General features: G+C 42.3%; 1 protein-coding gene across 6 annotated transcripts; it reads right to left on the bottom strand.

The window, feature by feature from the left end:
• Window positions 1-326: 326 nt before the first annotated feature.
• On the bottom strand, window positions 327-25,880 carry trip12 (thyroid hormone receptor interactor 12). Of its 6 annotated transcripts, none has more exons than XM_069668139.1 (42): window positions 25,825-25,880; window positions 22,531-22,677; window positions 21,999-22,124; window positions 21,006-21,793; window positions 16,978-17,083; window positions 16,342-16,478; window positions 15,690-15,773; window positions 15,402-15,497; window positions 15,175-15,326; window positions 15,036-15,071; window positions 14,844-14,939; window positions 14,664-14,756; window positions 14,402-14,563; window positions 12,448-12,516; window positions 12,160-12,325; window positions 11,583-11,700; window positions 10,674-10,830; window positions 10,267-10,420; window positions 9,828-10,056; window positions 9,541-9,659; window positions 9,217-9,424; window positions 8,821-8,921; window positions 8,498-8,672; window positions 8,178-8,319; window positions 7,875-8,066; window positions 7,603-7,754; window positions 7,339-7,496; window positions 7,019-7,092; window positions 6,696-6,895; window positions 6,286-6,413; window positions 6,029-6,180; window positions 5,745-5,887; window positions 5,445-5,601; window positions 5,194-5,292; window positions 4,623-4,737; window positions 4,192-4,346; window positions 3,777-3,977; window positions 3,527-3,691; window positions 3,324-3,437; window positions 2,954-3,048; window positions 2,715-2,818; window positions 327-905 (listed from the first exon to the last, which is right to left on the bottom strand). In XM_069668139.1, the coding sequence occupies exons 2-42, from the start codon at window positions 22,626-22,628 to the stop codon at window positions 709-711; spliced, it is 6,213 nt and encodes a 2,070-aa protein (XP_069524240.1). In that variant the 5' UTR covers window positions 22,629-22,677; window positions 25,825-25,880; the 3' UTR covers window positions 327-708. The 6 variants fall into 6 exon arrangements, with proteins under 6 accessions (XP_069524240.1, XP_069524241.1, XP_069524245.1 ...); XM_069668140.1 differs by having other exon boundaries at window positions 3,813-3,977; XM_069668144.1 differs by having other exon boundaries at window positions 3,813-3,977; window positions 10,267-10,339.
• Between the last annotated feature and the right edge of the window lie 351 nt (window positions 25,881-26,231).

The raw sequence follows: 26,231 nt of genomic DNA, 5'->3' as shown, positions 1-26,231 counted from the left end.
GAGAAAAAAAAGATAATATGCGCTCATAACTACCCGCATTCAACCAACTGCAACTCTCGTTTCCACAACTCGAAGCAAAAAGACACACGGGGGGAGAAAGCCGAACCAAAATGCAACACACAAACTGGGGCCAATATAATACAGAACAAAATGCGAACAGACAAACTGAGGGAAGAGACATGAGAACAAAGAGCTATTCTATCAAATGTGTAGAATGAGCAAAGTCTGCAAATTTGTCTGTACAAATGATCTTTGGAGCTAAAGTAAACCTAGCTTGCTCGATGGACCCCACCCCCCTCCCTCCCTCCCAGCCCCTTCCTCCCCGACACCCAGTGACGTTGTCCACCACGCTGGAGAGGAGACGTCCCTTTTTTAAATATCACATAGCAATGCAATTTAAAATGTCACCCAGATGTTTTCATCTTTTTTAACATTACTCAACTACTGATATAAGTTTGACTCTCTCTTTTTTATATTTTAACTTCTGTGAGTCATGGAACACCCTTCCATTTTTTTATGTTTTAAACTTTTTTTGAGAGACAGGGGCAGCAAATATATATTTAAAGTCTTAATTTTTCTGCAAGCTGCTTTCTCTAACAAGAAGGCTGTACACGTAGCCTTGATGTATGTGATTACAAAAAAAATAAGAAGGAAGTCATGATTTCATCAGTCGCTGTAGAAGGCATTTTGATGTGAGATGTGGAGAGATCAGGAAAGGTGGAAAGACTGCTGGCCCTCGCGGGCCGCAATCAACAGTTTCTCTCGCATGGTCTCTATGCTGGAGTAGTCAGGCAGCTTCAGGTAGTTGACACAGGTCATGACTGAGGGGAGGAAGTCGTCCGGGTTTTCTGTCGACTCGAATGTCTTCCTCACGATCGTCAGAGGAGGATTCAGGCTCCGGAAACCTGAGACACCAGGGCAAACACACAACAGGTGTCAGGCACATGTGTACTAAACTTTTTACATTGGTGGTAAACAAGGTCTAAAATTAACCCTTTTCACTGCCTGCCACTGTGCCAGGCAAGTCTTTTTTTTTGTCTGGCACTCAGACTTTTATCTGCCACTTTTTCTGCGCTAATTGAAAGAAAAAATATTTAGACATTGTTTCATGCAAATATTATTGTCATTGAATGTTTGATAGTTAGTGAAAGTTATTAGCCTACAGTGTGATAATAATGCATTGAAACACTGTAACCTCAACACCGATACTGAAGGAATCATTAAGACATTTTAATTGCAGTTCTGCTTATGGATTCCTAAACAAATTTCTCTTAGGCAGAGGCGCATAAATCACAGGCACACGCACGTAAATGCAGACAGATCATGTCTGTGTTTATTCAGTAAGGAGTCGGCATAAGTTTTTAATACGGGACATGCCGAACTGACGAGAGGGAGAGATGACTGCAATAATCATGCAGCGCAATGAGGACACCGGTCTGTGTGTATTTCCGGGTAAAGTATGAACTCCGTCTAAACATACTGTCATATATCCATATGTTGTCTAGTTCATATATTTCATTGATAAACACAGAGAGGAGCATCAGGCTTCATGGTCAAAGTTTCATATCACGTGGTCACTTTAGTCACCCACTCCCTCCCTCCGAGCACCTTCGCAGCAGCTCTCCCCCTCTCTGTGCTGCGAGTCTGCATTTCGACTGTCAATCAAAACGAAACCTGTTCTACAGCCAATAGCGTTGCATTTATAGAGTTTGAGTGACTGTCAAATGTTTTTTTTTTAAAGATTATTTTTTTGGCTTTTTGCCTTTATTCGATAGGAAAGCTGAAGAGAGACAGGAAATGTGGGGAGCAGAGCGTGGGGGCTGACATGCACAAATGATCGGCAGACCGGGAGTCGAACCTGCGATCAGTGCGACGAGGACTGTAGCCTCTGTATATGTATATGGGGCGCCTGCTCTACCGACTGAGCTAAACCAGCGCCCCACTGTCAAATGTTTGACTCTATCCAATCATATGCTTATATTTCTAAATGTGTCTTTCTGTCGTGCATATTCCCTGTCTGCCAAAGTGCCTGACGATTTTACCCGCCCTCGTTCGCAATACACCCGCATTTGGCAGGTGCTAATTTCAGTCCCCTGGTGGTAAAGAAAATATGTAATTTAGCTTAAACATATAATCGCAAAGATTTTCTTGTAAATAAAAAGTCTGTTAAGTCAATATCTTTCGCCGAATGAGGTAACACAATGGTGATTGAGCCTATGGCCCACTGATGAAAGCCTTTGTGTGTCTGTGGCGACATTCACAAAAAAAATTAGTTAGTGACGCGTTTCCCATCACCCAGCAGTGGTTGGTCTGTCAGAGAGGGTAGGCGGAGCTAAGCGGCTGCTTTTCTGGTCTCTTCAAGTGTTGCGAGTAAACAGTAATCTACTATGGCTGAACAAACAAAGAAAAGATCGATGACTACGGATACAACTTCAAAATTAAGTGAAAATCCAAAGAAAAAGAAACAAATTCGACCGGAGATGAAGGCAAACAGTCTAAAAAGGAAAGCGACTGTCAGCGAGGAAAATCAAGAGTTACAACCGTAACAAAGGGAGCCAACTGTAGACGTCTGGTTAAATTAGGAAGTGTCCTAACGCAACTGAAATCTTCGAAATTGAATCTTTGAAGTTGATCATTGTAAGTCAAAGGTCTCCTGTGTGTCTGCTGTTTTTAATGTTTGCATGTGACGTCTTTGAGTATGTGCAGTGACTCACCTCCGACAGGCAGTCTGGGGCTCCCTGTGACAAACTGAAGGAAGAGTCTCTGCTGCTCGGCATCGAAGCTGCTCAACACCTCAAACAGGAATCGCACCGCACGGCTGCAAAAACAAGGGATGAAGCAGTTAAATGTGTGTCAACAGTGTACTTAAACCTACAGTGTGTCACGTAGGGAGGAAGAAAAAGTAGCCTGGACACATTTTTGGTTGCTTGAATAACAGGTTTGACTCTGTCACCTGTCGTGTGTGTAGCCGTGGTCCGGTCGACAGCACTCCATCAGCGTCTTGACGTCCCACGTCTCTGATTTACTGCCACACAGCAACTGGTCCAGCTAAAGCAGGGAGGAGAGATATAGAAGAGTTTAAATAGGGACTTTAATAGCACTTTGCGATAAGTAAGAATAACAAATATTTAAGACAATAAAAGAAACAGGCAAACTTTAAATGCCCCATTGTGGTTCAATTCTTCTAAAATTGTTAAGAAAATGTCTATTGAATTAAGATTAATTACTCAAGAGTTCATGTATTTGCAAATGCATTTATTGAGTACATTATACCGTTAATAGCCATGACTGCCTGATAAGAATATAAAACTAGATGTGCTCACCTCCTCTGGATAGAAATACTGCAGGTGGTGCAGGGGGAAGACTGACTCAAACCCTTCCCTAAAAGACTCAAATTGTCTGGACACTCCTTCATTCAGAGTCCAGTACACCACCAACTGCAGGGAGACAAAACAAAAGGTTAACCTTAAGAGGAACAGCACCAAGACTGACAAAAGTTGTGAAAAAGAAAATGTGCATCCCATACCCTGAGGTACTCCTCCAGGTTGTAGATTGTAACTGGGACGTCTTTGCCGCCCTTTTTCAGCTCAATATTTGGGAATCCTGGAAGGGTGAAGTCCAAGCCCAGGTCCTCCACTGAGCAGCCGTTCATGTTCAGGCTCTCCAATGCCTGCTGTAGGGTCTCCCTCGTCTGCAACATGAGGAAACATTGGTTAACAAAAAGACGGGCGGACACGAACAGTGAAGGAGACTTAAATTTCATGGTAACAAATTACCCCAGGACCACAGAAGTCCTCAGTGCTGTGCTTCACCTGTGAGCGGTCCTGTTCCAGCCTCTTCTTCTGGCGGATTATATCCTCCAAGTGCTGGATGGACTTGGCCACACCGGGATCAATGTTCACCAGGTCGTGGGAGCTTATAGACATCTCGTGCCGCAGCATCCACTTATAAAAGGGCAGCCCCAGGGGCAGGTCCAGCTGGGGAATGAAGGAGAAGGAAAATTGTTTAAAAGTCAGTAAAAACAAGAACATGGCAGCATAGATCATAAAGACATTTACATTAAGTAATAATGCAGTAACAAGCCTACTATGTTGTATCCGAATAAGATTTAATCCTGGCAGAAGAGTATCCTAAATGCTCAGTTACAAATATCAGCATATTAACAGAGAGAGCAGAAAAAGAAACTCTTACCAGTCTGAAGTCCATAATGGCTTTGGCCATTAGCTTTCCTAAGAAACGGAACTTCATTTTGATTTTGGCTATGTGTGCTGGTTTGGTTGTCCTGCCGAAGGGAACAGCAAACAGTCCTCTGGAGCTGAACATGTACTTAGTTCCCTCTTGGCTTCCTGTTGGGCAGAGTCACAAGTACGGTCAGAGTAAGTCAGGTAAAATTACTAAATATACACCATTACACAGGAATTTCAACTTGCCTAACAAAAATGCATATAAGACCTTTTTACGGTACATTTTTTAAAACTAATTTCTTACCAATAAATAAATACCATTATTATACCTGATCAATAATGTACAAAGGGTGTGAAAAGTTAAAGCCAACTTTGTATGCTATTCATTATCTCCTGTGTGAGTCTCATGTTTTGTTGCTGAGGAGCCAAATGTGGTACCTTTAGGATTGGCCAGCGTGACCTCTTCACCCCTCCACAGGCCAAGGTCAGCCCGCTGAAGCTCCTGAGACACCAGAGCGTAGAACTCCAGAGTGGGACCGAGACCCGTGCCAACCTGGAAGAAGTCAAAATTTTACATTTGTTCCACACAAAACTTTGGAGCCTTAAATTAAATTTAGCGCAAGTGACAATTAGGGATAGATATTGAGAACGGGTATTTTGTCGATGTGATTGGTCAGTACCCAAAGTACCGGTACTTAACGTTTACATTCCTTCTTATTTTATGTCATTTTCATTCAGTCGTTTCATTCTAATGTAGCTGGCAGCCATCCCCTAAAGATGGCAAGCAGAGCAGCAGATTTGACTGCTTTAGCAAAGCCACTAATGCTGAAGCTTTAGTTGTTATAATTTTGAGTTGCCATGACAGCCAGAAATCTATTTTCGTTTTGCTTATATTTGTTACCGTTACTACATTTACGAACTGTTGTTACTGTACCCCGGTTAAGACCCCCCTTCCAGAGGCAAATTTGCAGACACGAGTCAGTATGAACATAACAGATGCTACAGGTACCTCGTTCTCGTACTGAATCTCCAACATGGCCCTGGAGCTGCCCAGGTCCTGCATCACAGACTCGGCCTGTTTTAGCAGCTCATCGCGGTTTATCGTCCTCTGAAAACACAAGACATGAGGGGAAAGAAAAATGAGAAAAGAAAAAAAAAAGTTTGTTGCAATCCCTAAAATCCTTAAATTGTTACTAAAATGTAAAATCAGATTTGCTGATGAATGCGTATAGACTATTTCAATATGGCAACACTCTGCACCTTCTTCCTGTCCAGGCGTGGTGCGACTCTGCTGTCCTGAGAATCTGATTGGTTGATCTCTGGGTTTGTGTCCAGCAGGCGCTGCATGGCTCTGTCGCGATCAAAGGCAGTCACGTAGAATAACATCTGCCGGGTGTCAAAGGGGAAGAAGAAGGGGCTGTGGAAAGAGAGGGAGAGATATCCAAGTCATGTTAGCCAAAAGCATCAACACCAGTTAGGACTTTGTTGTGCAGCGGGACAGTCCAGGAGAGGGATTAGATTCTCAGACTCTCCTTTCAGTCAAAGGCATTAAACATTTACCAGGTCTTTCCAAGCTCAATGAGCCAAGTTGGGATGTTCCCCGTCATGATGACCAGCGGGTCTTGAAGCTGACGGTTAGCTTTGGCTGTCAGCTTACTGTTTATGAACTCACTGGTGGGGATGATTTCCTTACACACAGCATTCTGCAAAACAAACACAAATAATTATGTTATATTCTATCCTTCTCTATTTTTTGTATTCTATTTTGTCTTTTACACGTAAGACAACAAGGCATCTTGGACAGGAACAATCCTTGCTCTTGTTATTATTTAGGACAAACTTACTTCATACAAGTAGAACCAGTATCTACTGATGGAGTGCAGGACTCTCAGCAGCAGGTTGACCTCTAAAGAGGGGTCATCAAAGGTTATGGTCTCCGGTGGCTCCGGAGTGAGGTATGTCTCTAAGGGATTGAGGACACTGGGACACACACCATCTGGAAGGGAAGGGAGTAAACAGTAGTACATTGAAGATGACTCAGCAGATTCAGTCTTCAATGTTTCAGGGTTAGCATGCATTACGAGTTGTTAGAGACTCTCACCATGCCACAGCTCATCCTGCTTCTTGGCGTTGCGAGGTGAGGTTTTGGTGGGAGCAGTCTGGGCTCGGCCCCTCTTTCCACCCACAGCGTCTTTGCTGCCGTCCTCGTCCTCTCTCACAGGCTTATACCTGTCAGAAAACAACACACAGCAGTTTGTCTCTGTGTGCTTTGATGTGCTTTTATAGCTGATACAACAGAAAATTACATTTTAACTCTCTACCTTAGTGACAAAACTTCAAGTCTTCAAGTAACTTTTTAAACTGAACTTTCAAGGACTTGCTAATAAAATTCAAAAAACGAATTCCCCCCAAAAAGTTGCACTTTTTCAAAAAGTGACAGTGAAGGTTGAAAGCTGGCAGAAAAAATAGAACTTTGGAGTCTACATACATTCTTCTTTAATGCATTTTTACCATATTGTGTGCGTTTTGGTCCAGATGCCAGCTCGCCCCAGTGGGTTTGCCTCATCATCTGTCGACTCTCTTTCCTCTTCTGCTTGAAGACTGTACTGCCGAACAGCCTGGTATACTGTCATGTTGTATGGTAGCAGGTGGTCACCGATGTAGAACTGTAGTCTGTGACGCACACTGCCAGAATTCAGGAACTGCGCCGCCTGGGAATCCAAGAAGCTACATTCAGAACTGGTACTGCATGTACAGTTTATTTATAATACTGAATTGATAAAAGGTCACACATAAGTACAGATTAAATATGAATCTTATGTAGAATTACAAACCAGTGATTCGTCTATTTCGTCATCTGAACCATCGTCATCACTGTCTTCATCCTCTTCTCTGATTCGGCCGTACCCTGAACAGAGAAGATTTGAAGTTAGAGATCTTACTGAAAAATAAAACACTGAATAACCACCATCAGAAATGTCAAAGGACAACTGTTTGGCATTTGGAAAATTAGGAGGAAAAAAGGGTCATCAGAACTTCATGGTGGTTTTACACGTTGCATAACCCCGATAAAAGGACGGGCTGGTTGTTCCAGCTGTATTGAAGGAAGCACGAGTTAATCAACATCTACAAAGGTAATTGAGCAATTGCTCACCTCTGACAACAAGATATCTCTCAATGGCTTGCACCAGGGCCAGGGGGTCTATCTTCACAGGGCCGCCTTTCCACTGTTTTACATTAGTGCAATCTGGGTGTCTCTGCAGCTGACACTTGAGCTGGTGAGTGTTGAAGAACTTCAGTGCCTGAGAGCCCCTGAAGAGACAAAGTGGATACTCATATTAAAAATATGAAATAAATAGTTTAACAGAACGTGAGTGCTAAAATACAAAGTTATTTAAATGAAAATAAACCCACTGACCTGCTGCCATTGCCGTTGCCACTGGGGAAATCATGCACTTTGACAGGGAACTGTTCCATTTGGCTCAGGCAGCTGTTCATTTTGTGCACCAGCGCCAGGTAAGGCCCATTCTCTGCTGGGTCCAGACGCCCTACAGGCTCCATTCCTGGAACCTGAAACCCAAAGGAGAGGGGAATAAGAGGTTAACTTCTTTAAAAAATTGACTGCCAAAGTCTTTGAACAAGTCTGCCAAATAATTGAGAATATAAACTAAAATAAAATGTTTTCCTCACCGGACAGCCAGCAAACACATGGAGGAACCTCTTGAGCCGCACGTCACGGCAGAGTAAGTCCCTGTCGCTGTTGGAGGTCAGGTAGACCAGGAGCTGCTTCACCAGCCCGCTGTGCTGGATCTCAAACGACGACACATCAGATTCTGATACAATACTGGAGATCTCGACCAGGCACTCTGTACCACCGTCCACCTTGTATATTAGAGGATAACTCATTAGAAAAATGTACAGTTTCTGTAATCTCTTACATTCACAGGTCTTTTCTTTTGAAAGTGTTCAGAAATGGGCATGTGTATGTTTTACCTGCAGGTTGAGCTGCTCAGTGGCTGTGCAAAGTCTCTGGAGTACATTCAGTGCAGGGTTGCTACCGTCCACATTTTCAGAGTTGAAGTAGCGCTCCACAAACTTACTCGCCTGTTCTTTGATCCAGGCTTTTATTTTGTCTCTATAGAAAAAATATGAAAATATGTCACTTATTACAGACAGTAGCCCACACATCAACCCCACAGCCAGAAACTGACTGGTCTGCTTTGATTTGCATATATCAAGAGCATGCTTTACATTGTGATTATTGTTCAGTTAGTTAATGAAGAAAGATTCTCTATTTTCTATCACCAACGTACCTGTTATTTGAAATTGAGTCCTTGGGAGGTGCCCTTGCCAGGCCACTCACCCCCGCCGTGCGAGAGGGCTCTGAGTTGGCATTGTTTGTCTGGGCTCCCAGCTTACCCCAGGTCTTGGGGTTAAGACTGGCCAAGAAGGACGATTTTGGTGACTGAGTACTGGTGGGGCTCTTAGCTGTAAAGAATCCAAATGGGAGATTAGTAAGCTTAAAATATATCCAATACCACAAAATGCCTTTGCAATGTGCTTCAACGGACTTCATGGTCTAGTCAGGATCTCTGAGCATCATACAATATGCACAGTGTGACAAACTTCAACTTACCCTGATTGTCTCCTTTATCATCATCTCTTGGGGGAGAGTATTTGGGCCTCCTGGGCCCCCTTTTAGGTAGTCGTTTCCTTTTTAGGACATCGCTTAACCGTCTGGGTAGAGAACAAAAAAATGTTTAATGAATATGTTTGCTAGCATTGAAAACTCTTGTTTGCCTATTAATTACAACAACAAACATACATAAACAGCAGTGTATATTAATTTCTGAATAAACACAGAAATACTATCCATCATTATCCATGATTTGTGTCAGCCAACAAAAAATGGCTTCAGCTGTTTTTCGGTGGTTCAACAGAGAGACACTAAATGCGGATCTGTGTAAGGAATGTGTTTTTAAAAATAACACGTAAACAGCCACACCGCAGCCACACATGGCCACACACTCACCCCTGTGGGCTGAGGTCCAGTGAGTCGTCCATGCTGTGCTGGAAGCTGGGTGAGCCCAGATCAGGAGTTGCATTATTAGCAGATGTGGTGGATGCAGTGCTGATGGTGGTGGTGCACAGACTGGCTGTGCCACTGGGACAAGCCTTCGGGGGACTCGTTACCAGAAAGCTTTCAGACTCTGACAGGTTCTTGACCTGGTGCATCACACCTGGAAGAGAAAGGAGAGAGTCAGACATTACAAATTATCTGACGCCTTAAAATAAAAAAGCACTACTCTGATAAGCAAACTAAGTGGTACAGAAGTTCAATAGGTTCCTACACTACCTTCTCGTCTAAAATAGACACTGAAGACATCAGGCAGCTTCTGCATGAGGATCTCAGCCATCTGCAGAGAACCCACTACAATCTTCAGGTCCTGGCTGGATAGCATGGAGGCAATGTGACTGTGAAGAGAAGCAAAAAAAAATAGGTTATAGTCATTTTCTTTTAACTCAGACCGGCAGCAGAGATTCACCAACATCTTGAAAATTCCAGAGTTATTTAGTTCCTCGAAGACAACCTTCTGATCCTGCTTTTATGTCAACAGCAGCTCACAGCGCACGCACGGTTACCTGGACACAGCATGGTTCCTCAGTACATCCTTCAGCAGCTCTGCGTCAGCAAAGTAGATGATCCTGAGGATGGCTCTAAGGCACTTGTGTCTGACAGCAGGGCCAGCGGATGAGCTGTACACCTCATACAAGACCCCAAACAGAGTTTTGATAAAGCACTTTGCCAGCTCGGGGTCCTCCTTCATCAACTGGGCTCGTGCGTCTTCTCGACGTACCTCCTGGTGACTCCCTGCAGACAGACAACGATATATACAGCTATCACTGAAAGGAGAAGCTGTGTTGTACATGTGTTAACATGCACACCTTGCAAAGTCCCTGTAATATTTTCATTAAGAGAGAAAAAACGAGTTTGATTTCGATCCCCCTTTATTTTAAGATTAAGCATTATACACAGTTAAACTAAGCCATATCTCTGTAATTTTCAAAGACTTAATATTACCTGTATTGGGGTTGGCAAGAGGATTTGGTTTCCTCTGGATGCCGCGTGCGGTTCCTGTGTCTTCATTGATCTGCTGCATAGAGTTGAAGTCAATTGTGTACACACGGCCCAGGGTTGACAAACTAATCTCATCCTCCCCGTTCTGGTGGGCTGTCTGCAGGGCAGGATAATCACCAAATACACCTAACATCAGTGTCATACGGATAAGCCCGATATGATAGTGTGTATAAATGTTCTGGGAGTTGCTGACACACTGTAAAAAGACTGATAGGTGTCAAATAATGTAACGCAACATTTTATAGATTCAGTCCATTACTCAACCTTGAAATGCTCATGTAGTGAAATAGAAAGTCTAGAAAGCATTCAATGTTTCGATGCTGATTGATATGTATTGTGTTGTATTGTACCTCAATGATGCGGCTGTCAATGCGGTTGTAAGGATGCCACAGTCCTCGGTCATCCCTCCACTGCCAGATAGCTCCCTCTGTCGTCTGGGCGCTGCCCTTCTTCAGCATCACATCGACTGCAAAGATGCCCTCTCTAGGCAGGCAGGGCATGAGCTCACTGTAACAAAGAAAAGAGTGGTGTGAGAAAGCTACAAGTTACGTTTTCTTTGATTTAAGTGTTGTCAAGGGGAAAATGTACCTAAAAGACCCATATCATTACTAAAATACTACTGTAGCAGAACAATTGTATCAGTGCCTCATGGTCTGAGAGAAGAAAAAACATTTGTGGTACTGTGTTAGGCCACCGTCAAAGTAAGTTTTCGGTTAAAGCTACATTAAGCAACATTATTTCATAAGAATTTGGTTAAAATAACAATTTTTGATCTTTGCATTTCCCTAAAAACATTAAATTGAAATGATTGCTGATCTGTGACTGAGTGCCCGCCCCTTTGTATTTAGTCTGTTAGAAAATGTGTCCGTCTGAATCAAACATCCAATCAGGGTTAGCTTTCCACGTAACTAACCAATCACAGCAACTCTGTACAAACTAGCGTCAACTGGCTTCCATGTGACTTGTGTCAGCAGCGCGCACGCAGAGTTTGAGTCAGTCAGGAGCTATGGCAACTTGCGGTAAATTTGGTGTAGCGTAGTAATACAGAAAGGCAGAATGTTTTTTACATCGGAATGTTCATGTTGCTTACTGCCACTTTAACTGTGCAGAGGACAGTGTACATTTGTACTTCCTTCCTGCATATTTAGCAGGGTTAGGTGAGAACCCACACATTTTTTAAAAATGACACTTTTTTCATGCTAGCTAGTATGATCTCAACCCCTTTGTAACTTAACAGAAGACAGGCTAATAGATTATACCATATGAGGGAGGTCAGTTCATAGAGCTCCTGGGGGCTCCGGGGTACCAGTTCAATCTGCTCCTGACAGCTGCCATTTGATGCACCACACAGGAGGAAACGCAGAGTTTCTGCTATATCTGTGTAGAAAAGGCAGCACAAAGACATTTTCTGTTGTTAGTTGCCCTGATGCAATACATAATATCATGACAGGAGGCAGCCAATACATACAGTCGAAAAGCGTTGCTAGCTAGATACGAGGTAATTTTGTACAATCACATCTGTCAGCTGTGTGGAGAATAAACAGAGACTTGTATAAACACCTAAATTTATCCAATAACACAACTTCCCAGCAGTAAGGACCTTGTCAGTTACCGGACATTTTGCCCCGATTCTTAATTGGCCTAAATATCAAGTAGAGAAAGGCTGCACCTACGACTAACTATTACATTTAGCAACTTAAACAACGCCCTGTGTAATGGGTACCATACAGTATAAATGCATATACATTTGCATAACAATATTGACTGAGTGGGAACGTAATAACTGAGTGGTAAGGGCGTGACCCGTGTGTATGTGTGTGTGTGATGTTTACTCACTCTGCTTCATAAGCTGCACCGCCAGGCAGGGGCAGTTAGAGCACATAAGGGAAAACATGCGCACAACCATGATAAACATCCCCGAGCTGAGCACAGGAGGCGTCACAACCAGCAGCTGCTGAATGTTGGTCAACAGGTCCCTTGATGCCACCTCCTGTAGCAGGTTCTGGCGATTTAAACACACACAGATCAACGTTAGATGTGCAGCTGGATGTCAAATAGAAAAAAAAAAAAGTACAGAGATGGCAGACAACAGAGAGACAGCAAACATGATGCTGAGGTACAAACCTCTTCATGTTGAAAGTTGTCCACCAGTCTAGCAAAACAGAGGCAAGTGCTTTCAACTGACTTTTTATCCTGAAAGAAAGAGAAATGAATACAGTCATTAGTGAATTGTTACAATGAAAAGTACTTGACACAAAAGGGTTGGTAATAATAATGCTGCTGTTTTGAACAGGAGAACAAGTAACATCTACTGACTACAACTATCAATGTAGTTTATGTCAAACTGAACATTTGACCAACGGACAACAAAAAGAGGAACGACTTCTCCTCAATCAGTGTTCACAGTAATGGTGATGATTTTTAAAAGTCCCACCGGAAGGAAACCACTGATTTACAATTGTCACATATTTAAGTTAAAAGATAACTAGTCAAGTCCTGTTAAGCAGTCTGTATTAGGCTATGTCTACATGTGCGTGGGTATTTTTCAAAACAGAGTTTTTTCCTTCCTTTGTTTAAAAAAGAAAAACTGTCCACACAAGCACGGTTATAAAAAAAATCCCCGTCTGAACGAAAACACAAGCACGGTTATAAAAAAAATCCCCGTCCGAACGAAAACACAAAAACACAACAGAAACACCGTCAAGAGAATGCCACACCAACAGGCGGCGATATAACCCGGTCATGCAAAGAAGAAAAAGAAAATCTTGGCAAATCAAACGTCTGAAAAAATCTATCGCCAGAAGTAGCGTTTCCCAACGCCTCTGTTCCTCAATATAGTGTACGAGTAACTGTACATATATGTTAACATGTAAAAAGTCCTGATAGCAAGGTGAGAAGCATCACTGTTTTTGTCACGTCAGTTGTAGACCGTCATTTTGCAAGGAATGTCGCCTCATTTGTGACGCCTCACAAAAAGGAGGTAGCCTGACATCACAGGCCAAAAAACGCTGTTTGCCCTGTCTACACATCAAATTAATATGTCTAGTTTAGATTATGTCACATCCAACACAGGCATTCCCCTCAACCTATCAAAGTTGGGTAAAATTAAAGACACAAGTTCATTTTCTCTCATGTATTTATGATTAACATAATTTCTGGAATGTGAAACCGGCTCAGAGAGGAGCACATCTAAGTCCATGACTAATCATAAAATTTAAACATCACAACAGGACCGAGTGCTCCAGCCGGGCATACGCCTGGGTGTAGCATTAAATCCGGCCTAGAGCTGAAAGTTACGACAGACTTTAAATTACGCCCTGCACAATAGTTAAGACTTGAGCCCTGTTTGTGTTGCACCCGAGTGTATCTTTTACGCCTAGGATGGAGCAGCTGTAAGTTAAGTAAGAAAGTCAGACTTAAATCCAAGGTAAAACAAACGGTAAAAGTAACGGTCACAAAAGTCAAAACAAAAACACAATGGCAGCATGTATTGTTGTTTTACAAGATAAATAAAAGGGCATTAAAACGAGATCGGACCAACACACTGGAAATCTACTCGCAAAGTGAGCTGATTGAAATGTTCTGTTTTAGCAAGCAACTCTAATCTCTTAATTAAACAGCTCTCTCCTCAGCTATGGCATGTGTCAGACAGAAACGTGGCGCTGTGATAAATGTACATCGGACAACGGCATGCTTCTCATTATTGATTGCAGCAGTGATCAATTTCCTTGTTGACAGCCTTTTCTCTGTTGTGTGCATGTTGTTCAGTTTTGCTGTGAGAACATGTTAATGTTGTACATGCCTTATTTCACTATCAATAAAATTTATTTTTCTTTAATTTTGTTTTCCACATCTTCTGAAGACAATTTGATGGGAGAAGTGTGTTGCTTGGCAACATTCACGTATTCACGGGCACCGCTACGACCAGTGTCAGTTAGGCTTGGTGCACTCGGTGTAAATTCGAATCAGGAAGTCTGTCGTAGCTAAGTCGGACATGAGAGCTCAGTTTTTTTAAGCCCAGTGGGTGCACTCGGCTCCAGGAGTTTGGCACATGTGGTTCCGACATAGCAAAACGTACCTGGTGTGTGAGTCTCTGTGTCAACAGTGGCAGAGAATCAGCAACAAAGTGGAACTCGTCTGGAGTTATGCTCTGGCAGCAATTGGCTGCAATGGCCAAGGCATTCCTCTGAGCATTGATGCTGAAGAACTCTAGGTAGAGGAGGCAGTCTGCGAGCCCACCCTGTCAGGGATAAAAAATTACAATTATTATATGATATAATTGTGGCAAATGGAGACGGGACGGTTAAGCGGTATAACAAAAAGACAGTGGGAACACTTACAGCCTGCAAAATGGCTTTGCTGTGTCGCCTTGACAACATCTCCAAGGCAGTCAGGGCCTGCTCTGCTACGTCAATGAACTGGATCACCTGAAGCTGCAGACGAGAAGGTGGAACAAGGCATTAGCACATCAAAAGGCTGCCATTTGGAATTAACAAGCGATTAGGGATGCAGTGTCTTACCTTCTCCAGGAAGACAGGAATAGCATCGACCACCACAGCAGAGGATCGAGGGAGTGCCTCCATCATATATGTGAGAGCTCGAGAGGCGTGATTCATCTGTGTGCACAGATCAAAGGCATGGCCGTTACAAAAAAGAATGAATCAAACAAACGACAACTAAAATTACAGAAAGAAAAAGGTCATTATACTCACAATATCAAAGTTATGCTCCATTTGTAACAGTGTAATCTGTGGAGGAAAGTTGAGTGTATCATTATAGAATCCAGATAACTCAGATATCACACAGACAACCCAGCAAAGAAATGTGTAGGTGAATTAACATTAGACTGACCAAAGCGGGCACCACACTCTTAACGGGGAATCCACCGAGTGTTTCCTCATTGCCCATCACCAGCAGCTGGCACATCTCAATAGCAGCCTGGAGCTGCTGAGACTCGTCGCCTGTGGCCTGCAGGCCCTGAAGCAGCTGCTGAGCCTTGGAGCCTTGAAATAAAGGGGGACATTTTCAGACCCTGAACTTGAAGAACGTAGGTGTAAGGGTGATAAAGCTGTACTTACTGGCTCCACTGCCAATGGTCCTGTGGAACAGCTGTGACATGCGGGGTCCCAGGGGCCCAAAGAGATGTGGGGGGAGACCCCTGGCCTCCAGTAGGGCTAAGGGAACAAAAACAAGCAAGGTTTAGAGAACTAGTAAAAAGGTAAAACCTGTTTAATATGAAGCTATAGCAAAGGATATCAGGGTGGTGTGCAGGTTTACTTTTGGACACATAATTCAGTGACATAGTCTAAAAATGGTGGATTCTAGATAGAATGTTTTGCATAATTTGAGAAGAGGGATTAATTTACCTTGAAGCCTTCCCATTTCAGAGTCATCAGACTCACTCTCTCCAGAGGTGGTCATGCCCACTGCTCCAGCAACTGAGCTTGAAGCTGTGCACAGAAACAGTATTCGTAATCAGAAATTAATTGTGGAAGCTGAACATTAAAGAAAGAAATACATTTTTCAAGTTGACATGAAGCACCTAGAAACCCACGCTGGCTTGAGGTGGTTCGATCATCAGACTAATTTAGCAGAAAATTCTTCATCATTAAAGACAGAGTTCAGACTGCCATTACAGTCAATGTGTTTTTTGCAACATTTAGAGGTGGTTTAAGATGCAATTCCACTCTGTTCTTTAGACGTGCAACAGTGCGGACACTTGTGTCACTTGCAAGGCCACACAGAAAGAGTATGTTGATTCTTTATAGTGCAACATCATTTCTCATGCTACTGAGCTGCAATACAGTTTCACCAGAGTGCGTTGTTACTGACAACTATTTAATTAACACAGCAGCCAATACAGATAGATTGGTGATGTCTGGACACACAAATCTGATTTGAACACAAGCAAATAACAGTGAAAAACAGCTGGGAAACAAATGTGATACAATTGCAGTCTGAACAAAGCCATAAGGAGGAGAGATGCTCTACTGTCAATCAAAAAGTAGTGATTGGTACCTGAAGCCCCTTGTGATGCCTCATCGGTGCGAGTGGCTGATGAGTTGGCCCCATCCTGGTTGTTGTCGGAGTCGGCCATCTTCTCCTGTCGGCGAGCGTCGGCTGCCCCGCGCTTGCCCAGGCCTGAGCCCCGCCGACTGTTCGAGCACAAATAGATAGATGGTGTGAGTGACAGCAGGATTTTTACAAAGTACAGTGTACTATATTTAGAACTATTTTTTTTTGTGTGTAGAAAAACAGGCAAATCTCTTAGACACAATAGAAAATACATGAGGGCAAACTTTGCATCGCTAACAGCTTTCACTGTCTTTACTATAATCAAAGGCCACTGTCGAGGGGCCAAACAAAGCTCAGATGTTCCATTGTTCAGATGCACAATTTCACACTATTCCACGGATCTACAGGTGGAGGTAACATGCACAGATATGCTGCAGTGGACCAGCAAAGGCAGACAGAAGATTGCAAGCTAGAGAAGTGGATGTTCGGCTCAATGCAATGCTCAATGTTTCCAATATTTATTCTACCCTCATCAATGTGCACAAATAATGAAACTAAAGAGCCCAAAATTACATGTACTTTTTGTAGACATAAAAATTCACAATGCAGTCAACCCTAAGTCACGACTGTGATTCGTACCTGGTGCTGGCACAGGAGCCCGTGGTCTTCTGGCGTGTGCTCCGCCGAAAGCTGGGGAGCTCTGCTGGAGGAGACTCGCTGCGCTTCTTAGTGGATTTCCTCAAACCTGGGGTGAAAAAAAACAGGGACATATTAGTCACCTGCAGATCATGCACCAACACTGGAATCAAACTCATCAAACATCTGATTTAAAGGCCCGATGACATGACACTATTATCATCTAGCTACCCTCACTATCAGAGGCATCCACACGAGTTTCAGGGATCATTTTGGTTAAATTATTGAACATAACAGCAAACTAAATATCGTTTTGGCTGTGGGGCCACATTAAAAAAAACATCCCTGCATATCATGAATGTTGCTCTTTGGTCTGAAAAATCTTTAGCGCATTACTCAGATTAATACTGAGTCTTACCCTGTGTATTTCAATATAGTTAAGGCTCTAGTGTTGCCTGTTCAGAGCTCTGTCCCACTGACTGGATGGGTATTAATAGTAACCCAACTATGGCCCTATGACAGAACAACCTTCATGTTAGATCTGTGACTCATAATTCAGTAGAACCAAAATAAACATTTTTAAAGTTAAGAACAAATTAAATAATGATATTAGAAGTATATTTTGCTTTCTGTAGTTCATTTGATCTTAGTTTAGTTTTATTTCAGGTAAAACATGAATCACTCACACACTTTCCTGCAAGAATTTCCCAAGATTCTCAGTTAAGCTCAAATAATCTAGGTCTAATCAAAGCAATCACATATAATTCCCTATTGTAAAACCTGCAGTTACATTATTAATTCAGTGTGATCCAACAGAAAGCCAAACAGAATCACTGCAACACAAGCAAACTGTATAGTATGCTTACTCACCATTGCAGCTGAAAGCAGCTAAGCCTATATGATATTATAGGCTTACAGATACAGATATCGAAGAGAGAGATGAAGTTCTTTACTCTTGACAGAAGCAGCCTACAAGCCCTTCCCTGCCCTCAAACATACCCCTGGTCAGCTGGTGGGCCCACAAGCTAAGCCAGCGTAGGAGGGGTCTCTCCATTTAGGCCTGGGAGCCATGGCACAGAGCCCACCTCAGTTTCTACCCCCCACCCCCCACAACCTACCCAGAAATGCCTGACCCCACACCGACCTGCGCAGCTTAAGTTCACCACACACACCAAACTTCTACTGTAAAATCTCTGTGGGCTATGAAACTTCAATACGTCCTGTGCTAACTAACTGGTGGCTGTAGCTAATTCTGCTAACTTTCAGGTACCAAAACTTATTTAAGCTTCCTCTGGTCTGATATGGCCTAATTTAAAATCAATGTTTAGTTGATTTTCATTATATTACTTTGGCTTTCTTTGAGGTCTTTCCACTGCAGCGTTAAGACAACTTTTATCACGGATTTATTTTGTAAGTTTGACATGTATTATTCCCTATTAAAGTGTGTTTTCACTAAGCCAAGCGTGGTTTCCGAAGAAGTGTCTTTGGTATTGGAGGTGGAGCCAAAAGAGAAGGGCGACAAATTAAACGAAACAAACAGGAAGTGTCATACTCAGGTGTTGGGCCACAATGTGCAAAAAAAACAGCTTCATGCCCCAATCCAGTGAGTTTTGGCATGTGTATGATGTTTCATGAATATGTTTATAAGCCAAAGTTTTCATACAATATTTTTTGACAAGTAACTATTTTGTGCTCAAGGTTGCAAAATATAAGATGTTGCTGAAATGGACTGATGACCTTTGACTAAAGTAGAATCTGCTAGTCAGATGCCATCTGCCAATCTTGGCAGCAGGCAAACTGTCATGACCAAAAAGATCCTACATGATCGAGACGAAATTCTCTAAAAGCTCTTCTATAGGGTTCTAAAGGTTGCTGCACACTGCCCAGAAAAACGCCGACCAATTCCAACCAACACCAACTGTTGGGGTCAGTGTGCGCCGACAGTCTGTTTGTTGTCGTTTGTCGGATGGAGTTGTTCGAGTTTGACATGTCCAGTCAGGTTTGGTGGAATTGTGGAAAGTCGGACCAATGTGCACCTTTTCCCAACAAACAGCAACATTCTGAGAGTGTGTTCCCTTGACAACTAACCTATACTCACATGCGGAACATGAGCACTTTCTTTTTCTAATGTCGGTTAACTATCTGCCCGTTAAGCACTCGCTTTAGTTTAAGTTTTATAAAGAAGGCAACAAAAGTCTGTCCTGTCAGCTAATGTCTGGGCAGTGTGGAGCTGGCTGTTGGTTTTGGAACATTCTAAAGACTGCAACCAGCAACTGCCAACTTTAGAATGTTGAGGTGGGTTGGGCATTGTGCAGTCACCTTAAGACATTTCTTCCAAAAGATATTGCCTTATTTGGTGCTGTGATAACGGTGGGGGAGAGCAGTGATTAACAAATTAGTCTAACATTTCCAAGGTGTTAATCTGGCCTCGGGCCTTATGGATGGGGGCACGATTGAAGTTTGCCACCACTCAAAGCTAATTTTACATTACATTACATGTCACATTCACCCATTCACACACACACTGATGGCAGAGGCTTCAACGTAAAGTGCCCAACTGTCGATCAGTCATCACATTCACACACTGATGGCTATGCCACCGGGAGCCATTTGGGGTTCAGTGTCTTGCCCAAGGACACTTCGACATCTAGACAGAGAGCTGGGGATCGAACCTCTGACCTTCCGATTGAAAGACTTCCAACTCTACCACTACGCACAGCCGCCTTTGTAAAAATTACGATGGCCTACTAAAAACAAAGATATGCTTATGTGGTAGTTTTGAGACGCTGTTAGGGAGACCATTACATAGTTTGTCCAACAGAGAGCACTGACAGAAATGCAATGCCTCCTTATAAGAAATAATAAGGATTTTAGAAAACTAGAATTGACTTTGAGGAGATCAAATTGCTAAATCAACACCTCAATGGCATCATAAGAAACAAACTGCAGATATCAAACGGACGGCATGTGTTCAGTGACTTTTTGTACCATCCCCCGGTGCAGGAACCTATTTTTTTGTGCTTTTATCTCTTTTTGTTCAGGTACAAAAAAGGCACTGAGCATCAGTTTTGTTTACTATAATATTAGTATCTAAGTTAAAAATTCTTGTATTGTGACCAAATATCTACATTGACAATCGAGCATCCAGCAGTATTCATGTATTTAGCTATTCTCCAGTTTCAGGCTTCTAGTACCCAAGTGTGAAATCTGAGCCAGTTCACCTGCTCAGTGAAGACCACACTCACGACATGTGAACTAGATATGCTAGTCAAGGCACATGTGCTTCATTGTAGGCAGTGTCACCAACTGTATTTATACATGATACATGAGCATCATATGAGTTACATAGATAAAGGCTTCGCCTAGGTCTAAAATCCATCCATATTTACAATATAAATCAGTATAGTTACCCATTTTGCACTATTGCATCATTTTATTGAGTTAACTAGTACCCTCAAGAAGTCTACAATGGAATAAAAAGAGTTGTGCTGCATGTTTGATAGCTTCTGCTAACAATCCTCAATCGCAATGCATCAAGTTTAATGGGGCCTAAAATGACAAACTGAGCATTTCTAAGCTTTAAACATACAATGAGGAGGACTAGTATGTCTCGGTATGACATTTTTAGTGATCCCTTTAAGTTAGGTTTTCAGTGTCTATTATATTTGGTTTCTGTAACACTGCTTGTATCATGGGTCCTGTGACATCTAATCCCAGAGGTGTAACCTCCATCTTAACACACAATACGCACTGAAACTGTACAAGTAATCAAGCCATCATAACCCTGTTTAAATCCTTAAATCTATCACACACTTACAAACCCATAAAAGCAAACCATTGCAGACACTTCTCTCACCATACTCAACCTTTTACCATCACTGGAGGAGGGGTAAATTAACTCAATAAGACACACTATAAAATTATTTTGAAATAGTGCTAAATAATGCTGAAATCTTTTATCTATTACCTAATAAGCAGCCAAAAGGAATGCTCTAGCTCAGAGTGTGAATAAGAATCAGAATGTGACTCACTTGCTAGTTTAGCTTGTAATCCTGATGGCCCAGGCTTGGAGGTCTCAGTTTTGGAGGATCCAGGTAAGGACAGTTTGGGTTTTGGCAGGTTGACTTTGGGGTTAAAGCGTGCTGCCCACTCAAATTTTGAAGAGCTGGTTGTTTTTGCCTGCTCCTTGTCACGGGTACTGCGGCGTGGGGAGGGGCTTGAGGCTGAACGAGAGCGTCTTGCCTTGGTCTGATCTTTTCCCTGTTTGACTCTGGCACCCTGCGTGGTGGCACTGTTGGTGCCTGTTGTGGAGGAAGAGGAAGAGGTGGAGGCTGAGGAGGAGGAGTCCGTCACGTTGCTACACCCAGCTTTGGCTGAGGCGGCCGATTTAGACGCCAGCTTGGTGGGTTTTGCAGTTCTGCCCTCGGTACGATTGGGGAGGGACCCAGCGGTGCTACTTAGACCGGGGAGAGAGTCCGCTTTCTTCCGTTTCTGGATTGGTGAGGCCCCAGCGGCCCCGCTCTTCTTGCTCTGGCCTCGACCTGACAATGCAGGTGGTTCTGAAGCAAGTGATTTCTTCTTAGACTTAGCTGGGCCTTTCTTGGTCTCTGAGGTATTGTCTCGGGGTGGTGGGAGCGATTTGGGCTTCTTGGCAGGTGTCGGTCTGAAGGTACTAATTTGGTCAGGAGCTTCGCTACGCTTCAGCCCTCGGGTGCCTTCACTCTTTGACTGGTGGCCTGGTCGCTCTTGTTCAGATGTCCCTGCAGCCTCTGGCTCGTCTTCTAACACAATTGAAGCCACAGACAGAGTGAGACCGCTTCTGCCAGGTAGAGAGAGGGAAAACAAAACACCATCTTAGAAAACTACTCAAATGAGTGATTAATTATAACGCCACATATATTATACTTATTCAGACTTAGAAAAATAACCCAGTGACTTTAACTGAGCAAGACACTACTGATTAATTATAAACCCTTCATACACACAAGCACACACAATAAGTACCAAGTAGAGAGGAGGGGTACCTTCTTGAGCTGTGCCCTCTGGACTGGCCAGTGGCTGAGCTGGCAGTGGCTTTGGAAGCCTTAGAATTAGGTCTTCTACTTTCAGGTGGGGAATTTGCTTTATGTTTTACCTGCTCTGACTGCAACCTGTAAGGTTGGAAATCAAAGAGCAAGTGGGTTTCTGTACTTAAGCCACATAAAAGACACTTGATCAAACCCCAAATCATTTTTGGCTGAATGCATTTGCATATCCTCTGATCATTAACACTTTAGGAGTAGCAAGTAAAACAGCTAAAACAGAGTTAATCACCATTTGACAATGATAAAAGAACAAGATTAGCTTTCCCTTTGATCAAAGAGGCCAATATAACCATGTTGCATAAAGTCAAAATTCAAATTTAAAACAGATACAGTAAACACCACCAGTTAATTACTCACTAAACACTCCTCATTTGTTACCTTCTTCAGGAAAACCTCAACTAATGCTACCAACAAACAATAATGTATTGGGATTTTAATTAAAACTGGACTTTAAGTGTGCAGGTAGACTCACCTTCCCGCGACTGTATGGTCTTGTGGCTGGGCCGCAGCAGTGTTCCTCTGTGAACGGCGCAGTGACCCCCCTGGATTGGAATTAGGCCGGTTGGACATTGGCACCTCTCTCCTGAAGGGACATACCCTTTCTAGACACTACCATTCACTGTAACAAAAGAGAGAAAGAAACCACATAAGAATACAGAGTAAATACAATGGTGAACGTTATATTTATGCAGTCCTCCAACCACCAGGTTGTCCATCGTTTAATAAAGTTTCAGTTCTGCACGTGACAGCTGATTTGAGATGATCAGGGGCATGACATTCTCACAATTTTTTTACACAGCTGTAATTCCTAGAATACAAACTCCCACAACTGACCAAGTCTATTTCCAACACAACAATCATTCTAGTGGGGACAAAAACTGCCTTTCAGGACATAGCATGCGCAAGGAGCCAGATATCTCAGTAAATAAATAGTCACAAAAATAATCATTAATTCAGTTATATACTTGCTTCCATCCATGCTTTTACACCTCAGTTTATGTTCCAAGCATCGATCACCTTATCAAGGATACAAGTTCTCTCCAAATAATAAACACAACAAAATGTTTACTTATGTGAATCACTTCCAGTAACGGACTAAATGACCTCTAAATAACTTCTAATGTCTGTTACTGTCATTTTCATAGTTATAAGAGACAGCACTTTATACAGAGGTTCAATAATTTAGTTTTTTGTCATTGTTCTGGTACACACTGACAAAAACGGTAAATCTATCATCAAGTTTCCCACCAACACATACAATAGTATGCTTGACATTTAGTTTTTAACATTTGTACTTTTACTATTTACCACTTGACAAGACTGACAACTGGCATTCATTAATCCTTATCATCATCCTTTTAATAGTCGTATTAATAGTCTTACTTTACAGTATCAATACAACAACCCATTATTTCTTTCTGTATCAATAAGAAAGGTCACAGTCAGATCAAAATAAACATATTAAGCAGACTACAAGACTAACAAACCTTACAAAAAGGGAATTATCTTTTAAGTTTCACACACAAGAATATCTGCTACTGTTCATACTCTTTATAAAGGGCAATACCTGATCAACAGAGCTGGGTGCTGCTGGGGTAAGTTGTATCTATTTTTTAGTCTTTATGTGGACAGAAATGTCAATTAAAAAAAACTATGTTGGTATGCAAATCTAATGAGACAATTACATGAGAGTAATGATAACAGGAGTCAATACATTTTAAACACACACTGGCAGGATGTTCTGATCACCTTATACACAAAGGCTACTGAAACCCAACCTAAATACTTTTTTGCCATCTCAAAAAGAAAAATAATAAATTGGCTAATTTGGTAAGAGTTTAATACATGATATCATTGATCATAAAAATACGCCACACTTGGCAAGCTCACAGGGCCATTTTAGGCCTCTGCTCTAACAGTGCATCCTACTCTTTGTTTATTCGTCCATTCTGACAACTGGTGCAACACATTCGCGTATAATAAGATTAGTTAAACACATCAAATTATTCGCAGCTTGAAACACTGGCCGGTATTACCTTTTTATCACTGTATCCCTTACCAAACCACGACAGTGTCCAATTTTTAGACCCATGATTACAGAGGCCTATATTTCTGACGTAGTTTTCTACCACCAACGACTAGCATGTTTAGCCACTCATATCCTAGCAAGACCCATACATATTGACAGTAGCTTAGTCGCATCGATATCCACACATAAAACTCACATCCCCGAAGCGAGGCTTGTAACCGCTGAATATTGATTATGATGGCGAGAAAACGCTTAAAGACTCGTAATCACACACTAGACAGTCGTTAGTTAAAGTTACGTCGGCTAACGTAGCAGTGCTTACATGGAAATGCGTAGTTGGCGTACCGGTGTGTCAACCTATTTAGCTTCCTAACCAACGCACTCACAAACTAGAACAGCTACCGCTACCTTGTTTGTATCTTGTTGTGGTCTGAAATGGTGAAATTCTAACTGAATGAAAACAGGAGCACATTCAGTGGCAAATAACGACTACATTCACCTGAGATTAGCTACACAGCGAAAATGGCAGCATCGGCTTGACCGTCTTTCGAAAGCGGTTTAATGTAATATAGCTAACAGGCTACCAGTACCCCAACGTAAGCTAACTTGGTATTCTGACTGCCATGACACACTGGTCTGAGTCTGGCTGACGATCAAGTTTAAGAAAAAAAATATACATGTCTCGCCCGCAAGTTAGCTCACCTTCTACATTGTCTGATGAGATGATCAAATTAAAGATACACAACTGTCAAATCGATTGATAACCACAAAGATCCAGCATCACACTCTTAGAAACTGTCAAAGCGAATGTTAAGTATACAAGTGTAGCTAACTAACGTTAGCTAGCTATGAGGATCACTAATGTTTTCTAAGCTGACTTAAGGCCAATGCTTGACTCTCATTACAGCACTAGCTAGCTTGTTAGCTAACGTTAGCCAGGCAAAAACAAGCTGACTACTAACAAGCAACGTGTCAACAAAGCATAACCCCTCTCTTTAAGGTTGGATAGAGGGACCAAATAACGCTAAGAGTCCTATGTCACAAAGTACCTTTGTCCACAACGACAAATGTCGAAGCTAATGATTAGCAAGCTAAAGCTAGCTTAGCCAAATAAGATAGCGACTGTTTCTTCAATGACCGTTCACTCGCAAACAGTAAGCTGACAAAAATAAACACTTGGCTGTTAGTTATACAATCTATCGTTATAGGTCGATATAAATTAAGATAGTTGTCCGGTTGACAGTAAACCACTGACCTTATAAATATCGAATTAGCTACCGCAGGGCAGTCACGTATCTGACGTTGTCAAATCAAACAAGAGCGTTATAGCTCTCACAAGCTAACCCTAGCATGCGAGCTAATTAATATTAGCTGCCTTGTTGTCGCTGGCTAAGGCTTTGCCAGCTCGACAGGATGGTAATGAGATTCTTTAGACAAACAACAACTTCGCTAAAACTCACGAATTCCTTCTTTGGGAACGTTTTAGTAATGTTTTGTTTAATTTTACAAGTTATCTAGCTAGCAGCTAGCAAGTAAACGCTAGCTAGCGAAAAGAAATGGCCTCTGATACCTTTTAGACACAAAAAAACAGGAAAGCAGAAACGGGATTCGAGATATTTTCGCAACACTGATTCATAATTCCTCCGATGTATTTCGATATTCAACAGTCTCGAAGGTCCAATAGACTGTTGGCTCAGATGTCACATAAAATTTCTACCTTTTGTATAATGTTGTTACCTATTTGTTCCAGTGTTGTAGTTGTAACAGACAGTGCACCAGCTCCTCTTTTCTCTCTCTAGCCCTGCTAGTTTCACATCAGCTGAGGGGCCTACAACTGCAATATACATCCGCGTGATTCATCCGCGCAGGGATTATTTACTTCTGATTTTAGCATTCGGCATTTGCTTTCTTTTAATCAGCAATTACGCCGTAAAAACTGGATGATTTGCTCTGGAAATATTTAACCTTGAGTCAAAAGACAAAAAAGATTTAGTTATACTGAACGCTGGAGTCATTTGTAACATTAGCTTGTCACAAATATTAAGTATCAATCCGCTGGGTCGTGACCCCCCCCCCCCCAATACATATAAATAAAATAGTTACCTCTATAAATGTAATAGATGTTCTGCATTGCCTTGTTTAAT

The sequence above is a fragment of the Semicossyphus pulcher genome, unplaced genomic scaffold (genome assembly GCF_022749685.1).
Source record: "Semicossyphus pulcher isolate SPU_LCO1_2020_fin unplaced genomic scaffold, fSemPul1.0.p SCAF_19, whole genome shotgun sequence".
NCBI lineage: Eukaryota > Metazoa > Chordata > Actinopteri > Labriformes > Labridae > Semicossyphus > Semicossyphus pulcher.
Note: the sequence above shows the minus strand (reverse complement) of the source record. Positions and strands in the feature narration are given on the sequence as shown.

Coding starts and splice junctions, on each gene's coding strand:
- trip12 (XM_069668139.1), bottom strand. CDS start 22,628: ATGTCCAACCGGCCTAATTCCAATCCAGGGGGGTCACTGCGCCGTTCA. Junction 6,181..6,285: donor GCAGGATGAGCTGTGGCATG/GTGAGAGTCTCT, acceptor CTTCCCTTCCAG/ATGGTGTGTGTCCCAGTGTC. Junction 4,347..4,622: donor CACGCTGGCCAATCCTAAAG/GTACCACATTTG, acceptor TCTGCCCAACAG/GAAGCCAAGAGGGAACTAAG.